This window comes from Thunnus albacares, chromosome 12 (genome assembly GCF_914725855.1).
Source record: "Thunnus albacares chromosome 12, fThuAlb1.1, whole genome shotgun sequence".
In the NCBI taxonomy this organism is placed as follows: Eukaryota; Metazoa; Chordata; class Actinopteri; order Scombriformes; family Scombridae; genus Thunnus; species Thunnus albacares.
In genome coordinates, this window is record NC_058117.1 from 3,717,390 (window position 1) to 3,739,819 (window position 22,430).

The following is a 22,430-nucleotide window of genomic DNA, read 5'->3' on the forward strand; positions in this document are numbered from 1 at the left end:
ATGACTGAGCACACCCTGTCTGCAGATGAAGACCATATGATGGGGTTGGTTATTGATACATCCTGATACATATTGATTCTCGTCTCAGAGATTGGAGCACATTCTGCGTTGTTAGAGCTTGTTTCTGTATGTTGGAAGTGTTCTGGTGTCTTGATTGTTCATGATTGTTGCCTGGTGTTGCTCCAGTCTTCACAAAGAATGAATGGTCTTTGAAATATTTTGTTTCACCACTTTTTTGCATTTTACAATACTAAGTAAGTAAAATATCTTTCTGCATTAGCCAGCTTTGTCTCGATGTTAGGAAGAGATAAATAAATCAAAAATGAAACAAAATGTCCACATCGTACTAAACGCCTCACCAGCTTGACCTCTCTCATTCGTTTCCTCTCTTTGGCTTTGTCCCCTCATCTTCTCTTTGTGAAAATCACCCACATGTAGACACTTTTTATGACGCAGGGACTGAGCTAAACAATTGAAACTCCACCACAAAAGTGTTGAAACCACATGACATCAGTTCTGGCTGGCTCAAGCACCTTATTCCTCAAGCTGGTTAGCAGGGAATAAAGTGGTCATAGGGTAACAGGTGGGAGTAATATCACATGTGGATAAAACCACAGACCTCACGAGAGAAAAAGCCCCTACTGCGATATAGTACTTAAGTGCTTTTATCTATCATTTAAAACTGGTCCCCAATGTAAGCTTTTGTTACTTTTAAAGGTGCTATATGACACTGAACAAGTAAAAAGTAAAATATTATAAACATTTTAAAAAGAAGATGAAACCAGGATCTGTGCTAATAACTAAAAGCTATTATAGTAAGTGGCGTGATTAGTAATCAGTTACTCTCCATCTCTGGTCTTGAAAGGGATTACTGTGTGTAGGAGTCAATTTACAGCCAGTGTAAGAAGTTTAAATACGTCTTGGCTGTTTTTAATTAGTCTGTGGGTGTATTGTGAGTGTGTGTGTGATGCTAATTAAAAGTGTCCTGTCTCACTGCTTTTGTCTCATATATAAGACCAACAGACTGACACACTGAGAGAAGAAGAGGAGAAGGTAATTACTCTGATCCTGACACTCACCCTCAACTGCTTTTCAATCCAGTCCCGTTCTCACAGAGTCTTGGATAGAGATGATGATGAAGATGTCACTGTGGCTTCTGTTGCTTGGTTTTGTTGTGACCTTCACTGCTGCAGCTGGACCAGGTGCGTATATGACACATATTATTAAATCTTATAAATAATTGAACGTTTTCATTTATGGTACCAAGACTATGGATATTCCATGTTTTATAATACTTTTAATGCTATATGATGCCTAATAATACACCTATACTACCTTATGATGTAATGAACATATGACTCCTGATAATATTCAATATTGTACGTAGTATGCCACCAAATCTCTAATACTACAATTCAGTCTAACTAACACTATTGTATAATACAATAGTATATAATAATGTACCTAAAGCTTTAATGTCATATGAATGTAAATCAAAGTATGACGTAAATTTCCTCCCTTCAGGCAGCTGTGTGGGTCGTTGTGGTGAGATTTTCACCAGAGGCAAGCAGTGCACCTGTGACTTGAACTGCCTGCAATATAATGAATGCTGCAAAGACTTTCAGGCTACTTGCACCCCTGGTAAGACACTTAATAAGATAAGATAGATAACAATATGTTTGATTGATTCATCTGGGGAAAACTGATGTGGAAGCAGCAAAAAGTTATAAAGCAGCAAAGATAAATAGTATCGTATTAGACATTCTAGGTTGATGCCTCATGCCATTAATAAAAATGTCTTTATTATCATTAAATCAATTGACTCAAATGTACTTTCACATTTGGTCATGGGATCAGCCAACTTTACATCCTTATAGAACTTGTAGCATCTCTATGAAAATATTTGGCCTCTTTTAGTTCATTGTTTTGGTTTGATGGAACCATTTTGCCTCTTTTGGCTTATTTGTCTTTTTTTCTAGGGAGTTTTTAAGCCTCTTTTAGCTCATTGTTTTGGTTTTATGACATATTTACTCTATGGTTCAGTCTCACTGCTCTCAACAACCCTGTTTCCAGCAGCAGGCAGCGACCTGCCCAGGACTAAACGGCAAGCAGACAATGTTAGCGACTAGCAACTAGAAAGGTGGAATATTTAGCAGCTAAAAGCACCAGATGTTTTTCACAGGAGTAGGTGGAGACCAAATTGGAGCTTAATGGAGAAAATTCATCAAGTGGCCAGAAACACGACTCGAAATGTATGCTAATGTTTCTTTGTGTCTGCTGGATGTGTAAATAAGCAACTTTTTCCTAACACGTTAGCAATGACAACTTTATGAGGCCATCATTTTTCAGGGCTGTGTGTCTGTGAGCTTAATTTGTGAGTATTTCTTCCCCCTAGTGGCAAATTTTAGTAATTCAGCTTTGAAATTCAGACAGTTTTGACCAGTTGAAGGCAACATGTACTCTGCTGTGTTGATATAATGTTCTTTTGGTCTGTCTGTTCTCAGTTCTGTCCTGTCAGGGTCGCTGTGGTGAGACATTCAGGCGTGGTCGGATGTGTGAGTGTGATCCACAGTGTGTCCGCTACAATACCTGTTGCCATGACTACCAGATGCAATGCGGTAGGGACCAACAACCATGACCACTCAAGTACACATAATGCCTCACCGTACCTTAGCAACAAACCTAGACTAGTAGTGGAGAGTAAAGACATCTAAATGAAGATATATGAAGCCTTGGTATTGAGAAGACAAAACTATCTGATACTTATAACTGATAGATAAAGATTTGAATAGCTGACATAGTCTTCTTTAACTGTGTATCACTTGGTTACTCACACTGCTCTCTACCACATTGTCACTCTGTCCACAGATGCCAGTGCGTTAGCCTCTCATCTCCGGAGCGTGCAGCCTCTGAGGGCCATAGTTGCAGGTTAGAAGCCGACACTAACAACTAACAAACCAGCAGCAGAGCTTCCCTTTCACTGCCCATTTAGCTTTTACACTGGAAATCATTAAACCATAACTGTTACTTCTGTTGTTCACTGAATACAATATCCAAACATGTTTTGCTCCTTGTGGGAACATTGCAAGGCCATTATTGCCATGTCAGTTGTTAATCTTTAAGCCTGTATGAGCTGCAAGAGAAGTAAGACTAACAAGGAATAAGTTTGTGCTGATAAATCAGACAGAATAAACCTTGGTAAAGTACATTTTTAAATGCAGAGGCAAAAGGAACATTATGCTTTTAAGCCTGGCGATGTGTTCCTTTTTGCTTCATAAAACTGATATCCTTGTCTTTCTTTATCTCACTATTTTCTCCTCTTCCTCAGGAAATCGGAAGGCAAAGAAGAACAAAAAGAAGTCCAGTGAGAGTGAGGAATGGTCCACAGGTGCGTTGTTCTAATGCTGAATTTGTTGTCCTGATGGATTGTACCAAACAAAAATATAACTGTGAATGTGTCAGTCAGTTTGATCTATTATTCATCATAATGATTAATTCTGTTGAATCTGCTGTGTCAAGGTGGATTAGGACCCCTCAACCCCCTGTCTGCCTCCTCTGGCCCCACCCCTCCTGGCATACTAACCAATCCACTCCAATATGGTTTGGAAAATTTCTTTCTTTGTTTCCTTCCTTATTTTATATTTCTTTTTTTTTACTCCAATGGTTGAATTGTTTATAAAAACAACTTGTTTTGCTCATGAATGTAAGCTATTTTCTTCTTCCTCCTTCATTCCTCCTGTAGGTATGAGTAATACCTACAGCCCTTTTGGTCAGCTGCCGACGTCCATCCCCTCCTCTTACAGTGGGGCTCCAGACTCCCCTGCATTTGGCTCCTCTCTGCCCAGCCGCAGTGCTCTGTCTTGGGGCCTCGGTGCTCCTGTGAGCCCCTCTGGTCCTGGAGCTGTTAATGTCCACCAAGTGCCGTTACATGGGGAAGTTACTCTGTCAGGAACAAGTCAAGGTGACTCAAACACAGATTATTTCAATTTCAATTTGACTTTAATATTTGTGTTTGATTGAATATTTGATCAATTTTGTTTTTGTTTAAAACAAACTAATTGCTTAATGTATCCTTGATAAGTTAAAAAAAAATGTTTAATACAAAAATGCATTTTAATGATTTTTGTTGGCAGATCTCAGTGGCCCTGCAGGCTCCATGCCCAGAACCAGCACCCTGCAGGACATAGCCCAGGCCTTGGGACCCTCTGCAGTGGAAGGAGGCACTGAGGGACCAGGAGCAGGTGGGACAAATGGTCCTGTAGATGTGTGTGTGTGCCCCAATTTGACCAAGTTTCAAATAATGACGTCTAAAAAAGTGTTTTAATAGATCTGATCCTCTCTGGACAGATTCAACGTTTCTTTACCAAAAAGACTCTTTATTTTGTTCATTGAAAAAGTTTGAACATAAAATAAAAGGTACCTGAACAGTGATTTCTAACAGAAAAATTGTGTGTGTGTGTGTGTGTGTGTGTGTGTGCGTAGGACTGTTTGTTGATGTTGACCTTTGCAGTGACTCCCTCATTAATGGATTGACAGCTCTCATCAATGGGTCCATCCTGATATTTAAAGGTCAGTGTGTGTTTGTTGTTGCAAACCGTCATGTCCAGTTGCTCTTATAGGTAAATGTTGTATTAGTCTATATTGTTTCTACATTCAGTATGTGTAAGTGTGTGTAATGACTCGGTGATAAAAAGATCTTCAGAACATGCAATAGAGAAGAAAAATAAATTATAAGCATATAATGTCAATGTGGTGTTCACATATTTTGAATCTGTATGATGTTTGTGTGATCTGTGCATGTAAGTGTAGTGAGTCTCTGAGTGTCCTGTGTAAGCTGTATCAGTTACATGTGTGTGTTTCAGGCGAGCTGTTCTGGTCAGTTGACCCCGTCAGTCGCTCAGCTAGTCGTCCACAGAGCATCACAGACACTCTGGGTATCTCCTCACCCATCGACACTGTGTTCACACGCAGCAACTGCCATGGACAAACCTACATTATCAAGGTATTGTAACCCATCACTACTGCTGCTACCAAAACTACAACCACTGTGTTGCTCCTGATACTACTGTAGGTCCGTCTAGTAAATGTGTGAGATGTGTGGTACCACAGCTGCTGTTTTGACTGCTGCCACTACTAGTACTATCACCATTTGTTACTACTTTTACTCTATCTACAACAATAATTACTAATATTACTATATGTTATTAATACTAGATTCTTCTCTTACCACCACAACAAATAGTAATACAAAACAATGACAACAGTCAGTCTAGTAATGCTGGCGTGAAGGGAAATGTATATATATATAAAATATGAATTGGAAATTGTTTGAAAATGAATTGTCTGAGAGGTCAAATCTGACAGTATAACAATCAAATAAAGTAGTTTTCCAAAATGCTCTGCAAAATCTGTTGCTTTTTGTCTGCTTCACTAATTTCACAAAGATTGTTGCCTGAAGTGTTGATGAAAATCTTCACAGTTGCATGACTCAACTTTTTAAAATCAATTTTCAAACCAAGTCTTCTCTTCCTTAGCAATGTAGATGAAAACTGAACAAATTCATGATTACTCATACAGTTTATGAGGCTGCACCTGTATTTTTGTCAAACTGTACATGTGATTTTTAATGAATTTTCAATGAATTTTCCTGTATTTGAGTGTATAATAGTACATTTATATTTTCAAATTGCAGTACAATAATGGCAGTACAGTATGAGAGAAATCCCCTTAAGATGCATGATGTCAGAGTGCATAGTGCAGTCATAGATTTTGTCCACAGCAGCCTGAAAAAAACTCAATAAGATCCAGTGTCTCAGAGCATTTTTATGTCCTTTTGCTTGCTGACTAAAAGATCAGTCATAAATCTTTTCACCAATCCTTCCTGCCCATCTCTCATCTACCCCACCAGGGAGACCAGTACTGGCGTCTAGACAGGAACATGATGATGGAGCCGGGCTTCCCCAAACCTCTGGCCTCAGAATTCCCAGGTCTGATGGGACCCATCACTGCTGCACTGGCAGTACCAGCCACCAAGAACAAACCGGAGACCATTTTCTTCTTTAAGAATGGTGAGGAAGACAGACAGAAAGAGATCATTGAGCTGACAGGGACTCTAACCTGATGAGCTTCAAGTCCAGGTTGTAACTGGGACTTTATGCTGGCCCACTGTATGAAGGCATGGAACTATATGGAACTCTGTCAGCTCTCTCTTGATAAATAAATGAACAAAGACAGATGAATTCACAGATAGATGGACATACTATGTTTCTTTTTGACAGAGTTCATGGACGTGACAAACTGTATCTGTCTCTGTCCTTCTTCTAGGAGACATCATGCAGAAGTTCACCTTCCCATCAGGCAGCACTCCCCCCTGCAATGTGAAAGCTAAGAGCTCACAGAGGGGTCACCGGGCTGGTTAGTAGTATGACTTATTTAGCAAGCAAGAACTACAGTCTGACATTTTGGGAAATGTGCTTGTTGCCGCCTTCAGATGACATGTTTGACAGAAGTAGGCTAGCAATTTCCCCCTGCTTCCAGTCTCTGTGCTAAGCTAGGCTAATCACCTTGCAGAACCATCTCTGATTTAGACAAACAGATGAAAGTGATATCCATCTTTTCATCTGAGTGTGGGTTTGACAGCAACAAAATAGTATTCTCAAGATGTCGGACTGTTCCTTTAAAATCCTGTAAAACTGGTTGAGATAGAATTTTCAGTTAAACCAAAACAGAGCGACCAATCTACTTAACAACTAAATCCTCACCACTAACTGATTGTTTATGAGTAGACAATGGGTGCTGTTTGAAATTTTTTTATTCTAAAACTTACTTATTGTCACTGTTTTTATTTCTCACACCCAGCTGTGGGTCTTCTAAGTGCAAAGATCAACCTCAAAGTGTCTCTGAAGGGATTCCCCACCCCGGTCACATCTGCTCTGTCCATGCCCAGCCCCCAGAGGAGTGACGTATATCAACACTATGTCTTCTCTGGACGTAAGAACCTCCCAGACTGCATACTGTTGATTCTCATCATTCATAAACTACTACTATGCTTTCATATTAAGAATGACTAACTCTGCAGTGTCTCTTAGCTTAGCGTGTTTTAGCCTCTTTCAGCTCATTGTTTTGGTTTTATGACCTACAACTTTACTGTTTGGTTCAGTCTCACTGCTCTCATCAACCTGGTTTCCAGTAGCAGCAGCACCACTGTAGACTAGCAGTCTAGTCCAGCTCCAAACAGCAGACTGACACAGTTCACAATGAGCTAGTAAACAAAGTGGAGCATTTAGCAGATTAAGAAACAGATATTTTTCTCAGGAGTTGGTGGAAAACCAAACAGAGCTGTATGAATACTTAACACTATGTACTGTATATACAGTACATAAAGTAAACACTAAAGAGATATTTCTCTTTTGCACTTCAGACCCTAAAGATAGCCATCTGTATATACATAGTGTAAATTATTCATATGGTATACATACAGTATATTGTACAATGTATTATATTCACTATATCTTAGAAATAACATTTTGGTCCCATGTTTAGTCTATTCTGTTTTATTTGTTTTCATATTTTATTTATAGTATATAATTTGGCTTTTTAATTGTATTTGATTCACACCTACCTATTTTTTTTTGTTTTATGTGAAGTGTTTGCTAACATACACATTAACAGTATTTTGTGATATGTCGGTTTAGATTGTTCTGCTGCTTCTGAGCAAACAAATCAATGCAGAGTTAATCACTGAGAAAACTAGTGTCATTTGTAGTCTAACTGTAGTGTATATTACACCTCTCCTGATTTCCAGTGCCACATTTTAATGTCTCACAGAGGTTTTTCCAAACAGATGCTGACCTACCATATCTTTCGTCACTGAAGTGGTAAAACAGCTAAAATCATATACTCTGTCCTCTCTGCAGCTCTGTTCTTCAGAATCCAGATATCAGGTGACCTGCCGGTGCTGGCCAAACCTGACCCATCTGCAGTCTTTGCACCTCTACCCATCCTCAGACCTATTGCTGCGGCAACCGACACTACCAACATGGCCCCTCAGAATGCTGACCCTCCGCAGCCGGCCAACTCCATCAGAGTGTGGCTGCAATGTCCCTAGAAGAAACCCTGAAGAAGAGATAAGAGGCTCTGTCCTGGCGTTACCTGCTTCAGCACAACCAACTCTATTTAACTTGTCAGCTAGACCATTTGTGACAGTTCACTATTTTTTTCTCTTACATTCATATCATTGTCAGTCAGGTCTCACCCACCAATTTTAGAAATGTCTCCACTCTGCCCCAACTCCACATTCTGTTTGACCTTCAATTATGTCCAAATAAGGAAGCAAGATACAATGAAAGTCCCCTGTGCCCCCACCATGGTTATGAAACAACACATGACATCACTGCTACTCATTATTCGACTTTATTATTAAAACAAGTGTATTAACAGCCCGATGACAGAGCAATAAAGACACCAACAAAACCGGTACTGCTCTCATGAACACATGGAAAACAAAAATTATAAAACACAACTAAAAACTCACTGGATCTGAGGCCAAATCACACAAAACAAAGTGACCAAACACATCTCAGAGTAAAGATCACACACATACAAAGCTCTCATATCTATCCTGTAGTAGTGGGATTATTGATTCTAATTGGATAGCAAATCTATGGATATGAGTGTCTTCAAATGCAACAAAAAATAATTGAGAACAGAGTTGTTGTCTTTTTGTTTCATTATTGATGAGATGATGGAGTTGGTGCTGGTGGCAATTACTAGAGGAGGCTCCCTCTGCCCATGGCTCCTCCCCTTCCCCGTGCAAAAGTTCCTGAAAACAAACATTAGGAGAAAGCAGTTTAGAATGGTGGTGATGCCACATCACCACTGTTTTATATTATCCTCATAATGTTTGTAATGTCCATGTCTAACGCTGCTCTCTGCTTCATGCACGTCAATAAACAGCTTCATCATCACATGCGGAGTGACTTGTGTCATTTGATTAAGTCTACAGATTAAGCAGAGGTTAAAAGGTCCAGCAGGGTTCTGCATAATCCCTCCTGTTCAGTCTCCAAGTCCAGTTTCAGTTTCTTACCTCTGCGGCTGAGTAACGTCCTGGCCTCTCCCCTCCCTCCTCTGGTTCCTCTGCCTGACAGGCTGCTGATCAAAGGCTGACTGCGCCGCTGACTGCTGGTGTCTATGAATAAAACCAGAGATGAGCAGTGAGACTGGATGTTAAACATTCAGTGAGGGGACACAAGCTTATCATAGCAGCAGAGCACAATGAGTTTTTTGTGATGCATAACAGTTGAACCCAGGTCACTGCATTAAACATCAGTTTGATCACTTTTATGTGCAACTAATGACTAATGCTTTTTATCACATCACATTATATTTTCTATTAAAGGGGACCTATTATGTTCATTTCCAGCTCTTTATTTTTATTCTGGGATTCTACTAGAGTAGCTTTGCATGATTTACAGTTCAAAAAACTCCTTATTTGTCTTATACTGGCCCTTTATGCAGCCCCTCAGTTCAGCCTCTGTCTCTAACAGGCAGTTTTAGCTCCTGTCTCCTGATGTGCCCACCCTGTGACTAAAAAATGCGAGATTTTTATTGTGAAGAATTAACAGGAAGTGAAACGTGTTCCTCGCTGAATAAGCCGTGTGCTACAAACACATAAGATATGGATTTGGAGCTTTTTGTTCAGTGGATCAGTTAGAAATAATGCAGGGAGGAATAGTACAAGCAGAAACAGCAACAGTGATGATGATGTTTGATGAAGAGCTACAGATGACCAGCACACCTCCAATTGGTAAACTTCTTATTTTACTTTGCAGTGGTGCTTAATAAAAAAAATCACAGCGTGCCAGCTCGACTCAAGTCACACCTTGAGTTTACCTTATTATTTGATACGTTGGCCTTTAATATGAACATCAGACATTGTGACATTGGAAAAATGAAAATATGAGAAGTATAATAGGTCCCCTTTAATCCATCATTTGTTTGGTCTATAAAATATTACAAAACCTTGAAAAAATTGCATTACAATTTTCTAGAGCTCAAAGTAACGTCAACAAATGTTTTGTCCAACCAGCGTGCCATAAGGTTGCTGTATATGAACCTTTCAGACTGAAAAGTGAAAGAGGTCGTCACGTCTGACTATCTAGCCATGCTGCTAGCATAGCTAAAAGTCTGGTCTGGTTAGGGAAGGTTTTCCACAGGCTGTTTACCATCGGGACCATAAAGACTTGTAATTGAGACCTCAGGTTCAACATCTGAGATATTTACAATTTCCACTGCCTGCATAAACATGTGTTTGCATGTGCAAACTGGACATTAAGGAACACATTACCAGATTATTAAATGAGGAAGAATATGTGGATGGGAATGAGAAAAAAAGATTATTTGAAAGTTAAATATTAGAATTTGAAAAAGCAACATAGTCCAATTATTGCAGCCACTACAATACAAGAAACAGCTGGTTGGGGATTATAATGAGAATCATGCTATTAAATGTGAATTCCAGTTAGGAAATACAATAAATTACCAGGGACTTGGCTGGTGGATGGAAGTGATGCATCATCACTCTGCTGTCCTGCTGACTCCATGTCTGCCTGGCTGTCCAAAGAAGACTCAATCCCAGGGCTATAAAAATAACAAAACAAAACAAACACACAGTTAGGAGAGGCTCCATCTTGTCACTGTGCTTAAAAAAACACTCCAAAGTCCAAAAAAATACAACTACTATGATTGTCCTTGCAATCTTATTCCACTGTCAGTGAAACGGTCCAGAAACTCAATTGACCATTACTACCAGTGTGTTTTTCAGTCACTTTGACAACTTACAAGCTGCAGTTGGTCAGTGAACTGGAAGTTATCTGTCACATGATCAGCCCCTCTATCATCACACCCACAGATTTAGCTTCCTGCAGCAGCTTTAGAGAGTCCCACTCTTCATATCCATTTACTTAAAGACACTTCAGGCCCGACCGGTCAAAAGCTGCTCACCCCTCTCCTTCCTGCTCCATGAAGACCTCGTCTCCATCATCTGCAGCCGAGGCCATCCCGGTGGAGGCAGTTACCATGGGAACAGACTGGGATGCCATATTGTCAGCGCTGTCTGAGGGCAGAGACTCTGTGAAGACTGTCACTGACAGAGATGGAGAGTCAGGGAACATCATTCATCTATTATTAATGTTTCAACGACACTGATACCTGTTGCACTTTAGTAGTGCACCCGCTGTTCTTTGTAATGTACAGTATTAATATGTGTGTGTGTGTGTTTTACCTGGTGCAGCCACCTGTAGAGGTGTGGTGGGGACACTCCTTCCTCCTCCGTCCTCGTCGTGAGCAGCCAGGAACAGAGGAGACTCATACATACCCAGACCTTCACATACAGCAGCAGTTTAAGAGACAGGATAAGTGTTAAAAAATGAACAGAAGTGTTTTAGATCAGGCATAATGACGTGTTAGTATGTACAGTATGTGTGTGTAGTACCTCCTTGAGAGGCCAGCTGTCCCAAGTCAGAGTGTGAGGCTGATGTCTGAGGCAGCAGATCCTCTGGAGGTCCAAACCTGAACCTGGTGGACAGACCTGCCACCTGAGGAGAACTGAGGAGATGAAAGACAGAATTTAGGGACTTACTACTCCTATCCAAGTGAAGGCTGTATGGTGGAAAGTTATTTCTGTACTTGTCCGGTGCACACAAAATTTATCTTTCAAGAAGGCTCGAAAAAGAAATCCTAAAATGTTTCTATCTTGGGATCATTATATTCAGTTTTTATTCCAAAAAAAGTTTGAATAAAAAAAAAAAAAAAGACAATTTTTGTGGGTAAAAATCTTATTTTTTTTACCTGCATGAGGCAATTACACTCCTATTTTGAGGGATAAAAGCAGCTCATTTTCCTGATTTGTCTCTATACTTTGGTTATTGGAAATCATTTCTGATGACCTTTCACTGTAAATATTATAAACAGAACTCTTGGATTTACAGAAAAAAACAGGTGGAAATCAGTTTGCTCCTTTTGAAAATCCAGGTCAGAATTTTTTTTTTAAAAACATCTACAGCAATGCATCTTTCAAATGATTTACAAAATGCAATTTGTTGGATTCCTGCAAAGTAAGTAATTGTATACATTCTGATTTTATAGGTGTGTGTGTGTGTCTTACTGTATAGCCTCAGCGAAGCCATCAGTTCGGTGTGGGACTACCAGTGTGGGAGTACTGGGAACCATCCTGTCGTCATCATCGAAGAAATGTTGCTGCAACACACAAACACACTTTTTCAGCTAAAACATTGACCTCATATGTCTGGTACATACAGTATATATGACCCAATTTAGACCAATGTAATACACACTATAATACCATACATCATGACAGTATAAAATCTGACATATAACATAAATATATTGCACACACACACACACACACAAAATCTCTCTTACATTACTGCCTATTCCAGGTGTTAGTTGAAGTCCACCACGTTGAAGTCCTGTTGATGGTCGGCGCAGCTGAGAGGACTGTCTCTGGATAACACACACACACACACACGTCATCACTTTTAGAGTATTCTACAATTTATTAAAGACTTTTATTTATTCATTTTTACACATTTTTTCCCCCTCATCTTTATGTTGAACTCTTATTGGGAAGTTCCAAGTTGTTTGGTTGTGTAGTCCAGGGTTCAGGCTAATCTGCTATTTGGATGTTTGGTTGTATCTTGGGGCCTATTTTCATGGCTAAGCAGTGCTATGACAGTTTGGTATGTTCCTGACCTTGAAATTTGCTTAGCTGGTCTGTGTGGTATTTTGGTGCTGAGTGCAGAGCATGCAGTGCACAGGTAGGAGGACAGTTGGTTGTAATCTGTAATTTCACTGCTAGATGTAATTTCACTGCTAGATGCTACTAAATCTTACACAGAGGTCCTTTAAACCTGAAATGGTGTCGGACTGATGTGATCATATGACACTTTAACAATTAAAATGATTTATTTCCATCATCTTTGTACTATAATCATCTGTTACAAAAGCCACACCATCTGCCTCTGGTTGCAGAATTATGGTGCTGTGTGTTCGAATCGTGACACTGCATCTTCCATGATTTCCTGAGGAAGCATCTTTCCATTCGTTTCCCACCACTTTGCACAATCGGGTGCCTTGTCTGGTAAAGCTGTCGCCAACTTTAACAAGACGAAATGTGATTTCTTATTTAATTTGATCAAGCCGTGTGTGTGTGTATACCTGTGTGTGTGGGGGTCCCAGCTCCGGAGCTGGAGGTTGGATGTAGAGCCGTGGAGGGAGGGGGTGCGGGGGCCTACGGGGTTGGGGAAGGCGGGGTGTGAGTGAGGAAGAGGAAGGGGAGGAAGTGGGGGCGAGGTGTACAGGGTCTCTGGGGGGGTCAGACTCCGATGCGGCGCTGCTGCTGCCTTCACCTGGAAGAGATCAGGGACTCACATCAGCTGTTTCAGAATGGGATTTAAATAAACTCTACTGGATGTCAAAGTGCAGCTGTTCTCACTGTGTGACGGCTCAGAGGGACGGCGAGAGTCTGAAGATGCTCCACACACGTTCTCCTCAGCGTTGGTGGCTTCTGACGGCTCCTCTTCCTCCTCTTCTTCAGCCTCCCTGCTCTCTTCATTGCTCTCCTCTCCTCCCCTCATCTCGCTGTCACCGGCGTCGTCCTCATCTTCATCATCATCCTCTTCCTCCTTATACTGAGAAAGACACAAAAAGGATGGGGGTTATCTCCAGACAACAGATCAAAGCAGACATTTAGACAAGTTAGTAAACAGAGCAGCACCTCCTCCTCTTCCTCTTCTTCTTCTTCCTCCTCTTCCTCTTCACCGTCGTCCTCCTGCTTATCCTCCCCGTCTTTGCTCTCACGGCTCTCGCTGTCTGTGTCAATCACGATGACATCCCGAATCAGAGTGGAGCCCTGGAGGGACATCTGATCAGAGGGGACGGACTGGGACACGCCTTCTCCCTCGATGTCCTCGTCGTCTTCAGCTAAGATGGGAAAGCTCTCTTCAGGGAGCTCCTACGACCCAAATATGAACGTATTGTCAAGTATTTTAAACCACTGCAGAACCATCATAATTACTGTATAATCCAATTTCATATAACATATCCGTGGTAGCTATTAAAACTGCCCTCCTCACAAAACCTGTTGTTGCTCATCGTTACTTCACTCCGATGTTTGAGCTTAACTGTGCTGAAAGAGGAAAGTTTCTCTGTGCTCATTGAAAATCCAATTTTAAGGGGCGGGCCTACGAGCATGATTTGTGACATCACAACTAGTCTGGAGCCAATCATGATCCAGTATACAACTTACACAAGTGTGATGTGGAAACTTGAAGCCTCCAAATGGTCATTTCACAAATAGTAGAAGTATTAATTGAAATATCCACACTGGTCAAACCCTACATTCATTTAAAAGGTAAGTCGTTCTGTCAACAGTGATATGAAAAACTAGCTATTAATGACATTTATTCCTTTGATCTTTTTTTTTTTACCTGACTGTCATCTGGAGAATCCTGTCTTTCTCCTTCATCCCCTAGCTCTCCTTCTATCTCCTCATCACCTTCCATCTGAAAAACACAACAGTACACAGCTGTAGTTACAGTTAGTTACTTACAGTCAGTTCAACTCAATTCACTTTATTCATCAGGAAAATTTAAAAGCATACGAACACACACAAACACGCATCTCAATAAAATAGGATAAAATAACAATAAATATCAGAATGCTAAAAAGTAAAAAGTGCATGTTAGTACATAGTAACAACTACAACTATGCTATGTGGTAGCAATGAAAAAAAGATAAATACAGACATGACACGATGAGTAACAGAGGCCATGAATACAGAACAGTCTGTCTCTGGGTTTTTGCGTTTACCTGCGGCGCCATTGTTGTTCTTAGTCGTAGTTTTTTGGTAGTTGGAGGGGTGTGTGAGCTCTCTGGTCTGCTCTCCTCTTCCTCCTCCTCCTCCTCTCTGCCTCTCTTTGAACCTGCTTAAGTCAAACAGACACACAAACACACATACACGTCTTCTTCTGATACTACCACTGGATGATTTCATTTCCTCTTATCACTTTCCTTTTAATGTGTGTTATGGTGTTTAAAGTCATTCCTGTATTAAGTCAAACATCTTTTTGTTCTTCATGGGGGTTTGAGACAAAGTCCTGCTCACCTGTTCCACTCAGAGAGGAAGACGTAGATGGTCGCTCTGCCTCCACACTAGAGCTGGCATCCTGATTGGCTGCCTGCTGTTGGGTGGGCTGGACAAATGCTGTAGTCTGAGTGCTGGTTGGCTGAGTCATCGATGTGGGTGTGTTCACCAGACTGGCACTGGTAGAGTGTACGGAGGCTGCTGTTGAGACAGACATTACACCACACTCTTACAGTTAACACCATCAGCTAAACCCCTATATAACCACCGCACAGTCAACATATATATTCAACTTTAAGGCCTGGTCACACCAGCATTTAAAACCGCAAATATCATGACTAATTCAATTAATTCCAATGGAACTGCTCACAGGGCCAAAGTAAATACACACAAATGTGTTGTGTTTCGTGTTTTGACAGTGCCAGAGAGTCCAAAATGGAGGAAGCCATCGTAGCTTATTAGCAGTTTTGCACCGTCCACTTTCATTAACTCTCCTCTGTCGTAAAGAGTAAAAACTGTTTCACAAAAGACTAATGATTTGCAGACAGTTGTGAGACAGGAGACGATGGTACAAATATGTTTTTTTGAATAAACTGTGTCTATATATTATCCTGTTAGCAACCAAGCTAAGACATTAAGTTAAGAAACCATTAGCAAGCTTGTTAATGTAAATGTAAATGCTAGCGAGAAGTTCTCCAGCTATAGCAGTTCACCAACTAGACCTGCGAGCCACCAAGCTTCCGGCCCCATCTATTTCACATTGACACTTGAAACTTCACTTAACTCATGTTTAACAAACTAGAAGGAATTGTTGTTTCTCCAAAATTTTCTTGTGATGATGGAAACTCTACTGCTACTGCTACAAACTTCTGTTTTAAATTTCCTTTCATCTCTTGCTCTTACCCTCTTGGCTGTCAGTCTGTGTGGTCGGCATGACGGTGGCAGTGGGTGTGGGCACGGGCATGGTTGCCGGGGTAACCATAGGCCGGATGCTGGCACGGGGCGTGGTCTTGCTACCAGGGGAGGGGCTTGGCTTGTTGCTAGGAGATGGAGTACTCGGGGTGGGGCGGATGTTGGCAGTGGGAGGCTCAGACAGGCTGGAGCTGATGGAGAAAAAGACAAGTTAATATCACAGTTATTTCTTTTCAGCAGACACTTTTCATGTGTTATTTGTTTTTTTGTGTTTGTACTACTGTAAGCGCTTAAGCTTTTGTAACTCATACCAGATCCATTCTGGGCTAGAACTGTGATTACATCCACTGTCTGAAAACATAAAAGCCTATTTACAACCATTCAGAACTGTTTCTGGTGTGTGTGTGTGTGTGTGTCTTCATTAATTACCTTCCCCAGTCTTGGGCTGGACTCTTCAGAGATATCTGTCTCTGGTCTGCAGATCTGGCCGGATCAACCGCCTAAGTAAAGGTACAGGTTTGTAAGATTGCAATCAGATGACAAAACTGGCTCAGAGGGAGTAGAGAATGTAACAACATTAAAAACATAATTCGTATAGCAATTACACATTACATTTAGAAAGAGGGTTTTAAAAATTCTCTCAACGTTTAGGCATACATATGATAATAGCATGGAACACAGAATTGCTAAAAATATTTGATTTGTTTTGGTGAGACAGAGACCTTCATGTCCCACAGCCAGCATGATGATGTGTACCTTAGATCCACTCTGGTCCTGTGGTTCCTCTCTGGGGTCAGAGTGTGTCTGTGTCTCTCTCAGTTCTCTGAGTTCTCTGTCTAGCCGAAGAAGTCGTCCTTCATACTGAGACTTGAGGGCACTCATCCTCATCTCCAGGTCCTCCTTATTCTGTTTCAGTTCTTCGACCTCGTGACTGAGCTGCTCCTTGGCAGCTACAAGTCAATGGTGCAGGCAAACAAATTCAAGTTACTCTTAATCTAATGTAACAATACTAAACTAATGTGACAACTAAACAAAGAAGTTTAGTTGTGCATGTTTTCAATTCGGCGTGTGTTTATGTAAGCGCTTGTGTAACTTACTGTTTAGTTGGTTGATTTTGGTCTTGGCTCCCATGAAGGCCTTCTTAGTTTTTTCCTCTTTGTCAGCCATCTGCTGTCTGAGCTGCTCCTCTCTGTTCTTGCAGTCAGACAGCTGTAGAAAAATAACATCATTAGTCATCAAAATGTTTCATTTCATGATTGTGTTGAAGAAACTCCTCATCTTGAATATAGTCCATTTTATTCCCACAGAAGACTTTGCTTCCATTATAGGATATAGCGTATTTCCTATAAAAGTGGCCGGGGCCTTTATTTACCTCAACTTCAAAAGGGTACCAGGCCTTTATTAGAGAGAGGCCATCATTTTAATTCCCTCTGTTTGATAAATATATTTGCTCATATTTCAGTACGAAGCCTCCTGGTTTTCTGATCTGCTTCCATTTGCACACCAACTCACACTAATAATTTACTGTTAATTAGCAAAAACGTATAAGTGTCAATAAAAAAATGCAACATTCAAGCAGGATTTGGAAGTACCTCCTGTCTGAGTTTTGACAGATCCTCTTGTAGCGCCTGGTTAGCGTCACTAGCAATGTTAGCATCACTAGCCTGGATAGACTGGGAACTAGCTCGGCTCGCTTCGTTGGCCTGGTTTGCTTCATTCAGCTGCTCCTGCAGACGCTTGTTGTCTGCTTCACGCTCACCAACCGTCTGACAAAGACGAACGATTAGGTAGGGCAGAAACATTGTGTAAATTAGACATTTGAAAAGAAAGAACAAAAGCATGAGGCAGTGATATGAATATAATGCGAGAGGGGGGGCAGATAGAGGAGTGAGGAGCAATAGGGAAAATTGATAAAAAGCAAAATTTGTGTACAGACTATATTAAATTCAATGACTCATGGTGATTCAACAGCAGTCTATGTGAATGTATTCCCCAGTTAATTAAATGCCAATATGAAATGTTAAATTCTTAGTTTACTAATCAAGTATCTTTGTGCATACATCTATTAAGTACATAACTCTCTGTGCTTCATACAGAAAAACTTTAAATGCTAAATGTACTGATTTATCAACACACATCACTGTGTGTTGATAAATCTGTTTCTTGTTCAAGAAAATTCTGTGTAAAGCTTTTCCCAACCTTCTGCAGGCTGTCCAGTTGGCCTTGGAGCTCAGTCATCTAATGGGAAGATGCAAATACAAACACATATTTAGTAGTTGAAATATTGCACAAAAATTCCCAACAGCAGCAACACTTTGAAAAATGTAAAAATGATTTATGTCAAACCATAACAACCTACAACAATGCCCCCTATACTGTGTGTCCATCTAGTATAAGCCCCTCATTTGGTGTGTTGGAGTTGGTGGTGGAGAGCACTGTCTAACACATCAGTCCAAAATCTCCATAGGTATTCAATTGGGTTGAGATTTCATGACTGTGAAGGCCATAGAGTATGATTCACATCATTTCATACTCATCAAACAATTCAGTGACCCCTTGTGTCCTGTGAATTGGAGCATTGTCATCCTGGAAGAGACCTCTCCCATCAGGATAGAAATGTTTCATCATAGGATCGTAGGATGTATTGATTTGCAGTGACCCTTCCCTCTAAGGGGACAAGTGGACCCAAACCATCCCAGCAAAATGCTCCCCAAAGCATAACAGAGCCACCAGATCCCCTCACTGTAGGGGTCAAGCATTCAGACCTGGACCAGTTTTTCCTTTAATTTGTCACCCATTTTTATATAAATATAGGTAGGTATTTCCTTTTGTTTTTTTAGACCACTGTTACAAAAAGATAAAGATATACAGTAATGAGAAACCTCCTCACCTTGCTCTCTGCTTGGCTCAGAGCAGTCTTGAGGTTGGTGACCTCCTGGTTGTGGCTCTGTTGACTGGTTTGTTGCGTCTGCTGTAGCTCTTTCTGATTAGCCAGGTTCTGCTGGAGGGTGTCTTTGGCCTGCTGGAGCTCCCTCTGGATCTGCTGAATCTGGTTCTGACGGGCCTGAGCTTGAGACTGAGCTGATTTTAGCTGGTTCTGTAACTGTGATTTAGAGAAGGAGGAGGTTGAAGTGGTTATTGTGGGTTTGTGGTCAGTTGTTGGGTGAATTTGGGGATCAACATTACAAAACATTTAAAATGTCAGCCACAAATCCAGAAAATAGGTGTGTGTATTTTTGAGGGATGTGATCACACATCTCTGTCAGATGTTGCTCTGGTCCTGGCAGCACTGCTTACCTGCTGGCTGTGAGTCTTGGCCTGCTGAAGCTCTTTCTGGCTCTGTGTCAGCTGGTTCTGATTCTGTTGAAGTTGAGTCTGTGTCTGGGTCAGTTGAGACTGGACCTATAGAGGCAAAAAGTTGACAATGAAACCAGTCATTCCTCACTACAGTAAGTGACTCTACATGGAGAACTAACCTAAATGTCCTGGGTGAGTTTGAATAGTCTCCATTATCTTCTAAACATCTCAGAAAACATCACATCAGTCACATCTGGATCAGATCAGACAGACTTGCTGGTAGTTTAGGTTAACTTGAATGTGCTACAGTACCTGTGTCAGCTGGCTCTGGTTCTGTGTCAGCTGGTTTTGGACCTCCTGGAACTTGTCCTTGTTCTGCTGGTTTTCCTTCTGGGCCTCCTCCGATTCCTGCCGGGACTTCTGGGCCTGATGAAACAAATCAATTTAAAGACACTTTCCCCAGTCTGGTTTAAACGTTAAAAGAGCAGAGCCATGTATGTATGAGGATGAGTATGATAAATCAGTACTGGGAGTATTCTTGACTGCCAAAATCCTGAGTTATGTGTTCTTATTTCTTCCTATATTTGGTTTTGGCCCTCATAATCCTGTTGATAGTGATTGTTTCGGGTTTTTTTTTATGGATCTTAAAAAACTGTCCATGTCCCCATCATCCCTCAAAGCTGTACTCTGCGATGGAGTCCAATCCTTGTACCAAATGTTTGTGTAACTGTCTCCCAACTGTTTTCAGAAGACAATGCCCTTTTTCTGTGCAGTGGTTAAGCAAGGGAAACCGTGCAAAATCATTACATTATTACCTCATGTGACAAGTTTACAATATCAAGAAATACATAAATCTGTTATTTATCTTTATTATATTTCTCATAAATAAACACATTGCAGTCGTGTTGTTGCTGTTCCACTCCAATGTCAAGGACAAATTATGATGCCAAACATTTTATGAGTGGTCTGTACTGCAAATCGTTCCATCTGGCAACTGTGATAAAAGCATATTTAGTGGAAAAAGTGAAAGACCTAAACTGGGAAACCACAGACTGAACATGTAGAACTTTATGTATTGTATATAAAACAAGGTATTAAAATTTGGGGTAATAAAGGCCTAAAATATCTTCCTGCTCACCTCCTCCTGCTTTTTCTGCACCTCCTCTTTCAGCGTGGTCAGCTCCTCTTTGGCCTTGTTGAGCTCCTCCTGGGCTTTAGTCAGCTCCTGCTGCACTTCCTGGCTTGAACCTGCCTCACTTCCAGCTTTAGCTGCTGTTTCCTCCACCAGCTTGAACACACAGACACACGAAGGATCACTATTACAGTTTGGATCTATACTTAACTACTTGTTTCCTGGAGTCTTTAACCTCAACTGATTCCACGAATGCTGTCCCACCTTGTCATGCTGGGCTTTGAGCTCCTCGTACTGGGTTTTGTAGCGCCGTCCGATCTTCTTCACCTGGGTGATGGTCTTGTTCTTCTCAAGAATGTCGCTGCTTTTTGTTTCCAGGTCTTTCTTCAGGGTGTCTCTCTCTGACGTCAGACGGGCCACAGAATCTCTGAGGGCTTGCAGCTGAGACTGGGCCGAGTTACTGCTGGCACTGGATCTGAAGCACACATAACAATCATCTCAGGTCAGATGTTTCTCTAAAAGGATGCATTGATCACTCTGCTACTGAGTATAACTGGCTGCTGGATGTTCTGCTCTGCTCAATTTAACTGTTAAATTACAGAATATTTTCATTATTCTATCATTAACATCCAGTCTCTTGGCTCGCTTACTTATGGCTAATGCAAATTTTTACTTCACATATTATTTTGTTGCATCCAGATGTGCGGCTCCTTGGTTTGTGTGTGTGTGTGTGTGTGTGTAGTTTCAGTGGATTTTCTACCTGGCCAGCTCAGTCTTTAGCTTGGCTGTCTCCTCAGCTAGCTGTGTGATGCGTCTCTGCTGAGCTTCTCTCTCGGTGGTGACTTTCTGTCTCTCTTCAACATCACCGTCTTTCTGCTGGCTAACCAGTTGCTGTAGGAGAGACACACATTCAAGTAAAACAGAAACTAACACAGTAGCTGTAGAAATTTGAAGATCAAAGAGAACACATGAAGAACACGAGAAGTACTGTAGTCTGCCAGTAGTAGATAAGGAGAGACAGTGCACCTACCTGCACTCTGGCTCTACAGCGTTTGAGGTCCTCCTCCAGTATCCTCTTATCAGCCTGCAGGGAGCCATTCTTCTCTGACAGCTGAGACAAAGAGTGATGCAGTGGGCTGATGTCTGACTGGAGCTTGGTCAGCTGATGGAGGGAGACAGAAAGAGGAGATATGTTGTGAGCTTTCCAGAAGAGTTGTTGCAGTTCTACTCAGTGGCAGGTGTAGTGTGGTGTAGAGCATGGGTAGAAAGTAGGGAAGCTCTCAGATGCAAGACAAAGCAGCTAGGGAACTCAGATTTTGTCTCAAACCTGCCTTTTGTATATACAATTACTGCTCTAAACAAGATATTTTTTTGTAAATTTTATCATAACATGACACAGTGTGACAAGCCTTTGGGCTGCACATAAAATCATTATCTTATGATCATTATATTGTCTGACGAAATGAACAAAAATACAAGGTAATGACAGCAGCTGTGCTGTGAGATCTGCTGTATTGAGATTGAGTCATATTCAAATACAGCCAAAAGTTTTCTGTTCTCATATCTAAATGAACTGCGTATTTATGCTTGTAAAACATGAAATTGTTGTGGTAAAACCATATTATAAATGAGGCTGCTAAAGAACAGTCTGAAGTGTTTCATTGAACATTGAAACTGTGAAGGAGCTGTTATTAAGCCTGAGTCTGTGTACATTCTGCGTAACAGTGGTAACCTGATGCAGTCAGGTGACGCCCACCCAGTGCAGTGTTTTCTCCCAAACTAAGACAACAACGAACTATCCTATTTTTCAAAATATGATATCAACACTATTAATTAGATGGTACATTATTTAATGGCACTATAAAATCACTATGATGAACCATAGCAGCTCAACTTGATCCTTTATCATTCTTTACGTGTATGGAC

At 41.0% G+C, this 22,430-nt stretch overlaps 2 protein-coding genes across 6 annotated transcripts in view; one reads left to right on the top strand and one right to left on the bottom strand.

Moving 5' to 3' along the window:
* Positions 1–8,700, top strand: prg4a (proteoglycan 4a). Its single transcript, XM_044367427.1, has 15 exons — positions 1–44; positions 1,102–1,202; positions 1,525–1,641; positions 2,505–2,618; positions 2,869–2,928; positions 3,329–3,388; positions 3,520–3,600; positions 3,743–3,961; positions 4,134–4,241; positions 4,483–4,569; positions 4,863–5,002; positions 5,909–6,068; positions 6,325–6,414; positions 6,859–6,990; positions 7,917–8,700. The coding sequence occupies exons 1-15, from the start codon at positions 1–3 to the stop codon at positions 8,105–8,107; spliced, it is 1,704 nt and encodes a 567-aa protein (XP_044223362.1). The 3' UTR covers positions 8,108–8,700.
* Positions 8,397–22,430, bottom strand: part of LOC122993447 (nucleoprotein TPR-like) — a 27,627-nt gene continuing 13,593 nt past the window's right edge. For 2 of the 5 annotated variants that reach the window (XM_044367604.1, XM_044367602.1), the window contains exons 29-55: positions 21,535–21,666; positions 21,265–21,395; positions 20,769–20,979; positions 20,511–20,660; positions 19,685–19,798; positions 19,373–19,477; positions 18,966–19,178; positions 18,275–18,313; positions 17,668–17,841; positions 17,173–17,284; positions 16,832–17,025; positions 16,505–16,575; positions 16,067–16,266; positions 15,185–15,364; positions 14,890–15,005; positions 14,508–14,582; positions 13,796–14,032; positions 13,514–13,709; positions 13,237–13,427; positions 12,442–12,522; positions 12,164–12,255; positions 11,492–11,604; positions 11,282–11,380; positions 11,002–11,143; positions 10,541–10,638; positions 9,086–9,187; positions 8,397–8,821 (exon numbers count right to left, since the gene is read on the bottom strand). In XM_044367604.1, the coding sequence (XP_044223539.1) occupies positions 8,769–8,821; positions 9,086–9,187; positions 10,541–10,638; positions 11,002–11,143; positions 11,282–11,380; positions 11,492–11,604; positions 12,164–12,255; positions 12,442–12,522; positions 13,237–13,427; positions 13,514–13,709; positions 13,796–14,032; positions 14,508–14,582; positions 14,890–15,005; positions 15,185–15,364; positions 16,067–16,266; positions 16,505–16,575; positions 16,832–17,025; positions 17,173–17,284; positions 17,668–17,841; positions 18,275–18,313; positions 18,966–19,178; positions 19,373–19,477; positions 19,685–19,798; positions 20,511–20,660; positions 20,769–20,979; positions 21,265–21,395; positions 21,535–21,666 (3,621 nt within the window). In that variant the 3' untranslated portion in view covers positions 8,397–8,768. The remainder of the gene's footprint in view (positions 8,822–9,085; positions 9,188–10,540; positions 10,639–11,001; positions 11,144–11,281; positions 11,381–11,491; positions 11,605–12,163; positions 12,256–12,441; positions 12,523–13,236; positions 13,428–13,513; positions 13,710–13,795; positions 14,033–14,507; positions 14,583–14,889; positions 15,006–15,184; positions 15,365–16,066; positions 16,267–16,504; positions 16,576–16,831; positions 17,026–17,172; positions 17,285–17,667; positions 17,842–18,274; positions 18,314–18,965; positions 19,179–19,372; positions 19,478–19,684; positions 19,799–20,510; positions 20,661–20,768; positions 20,980–21,264; positions 21,396–21,534; positions 21,667–22,430) is intronic. The other 3 variants (XM_044367605.1, XM_044367603.1, XM_044367606.1) reach the window with 3 other exon arrangements.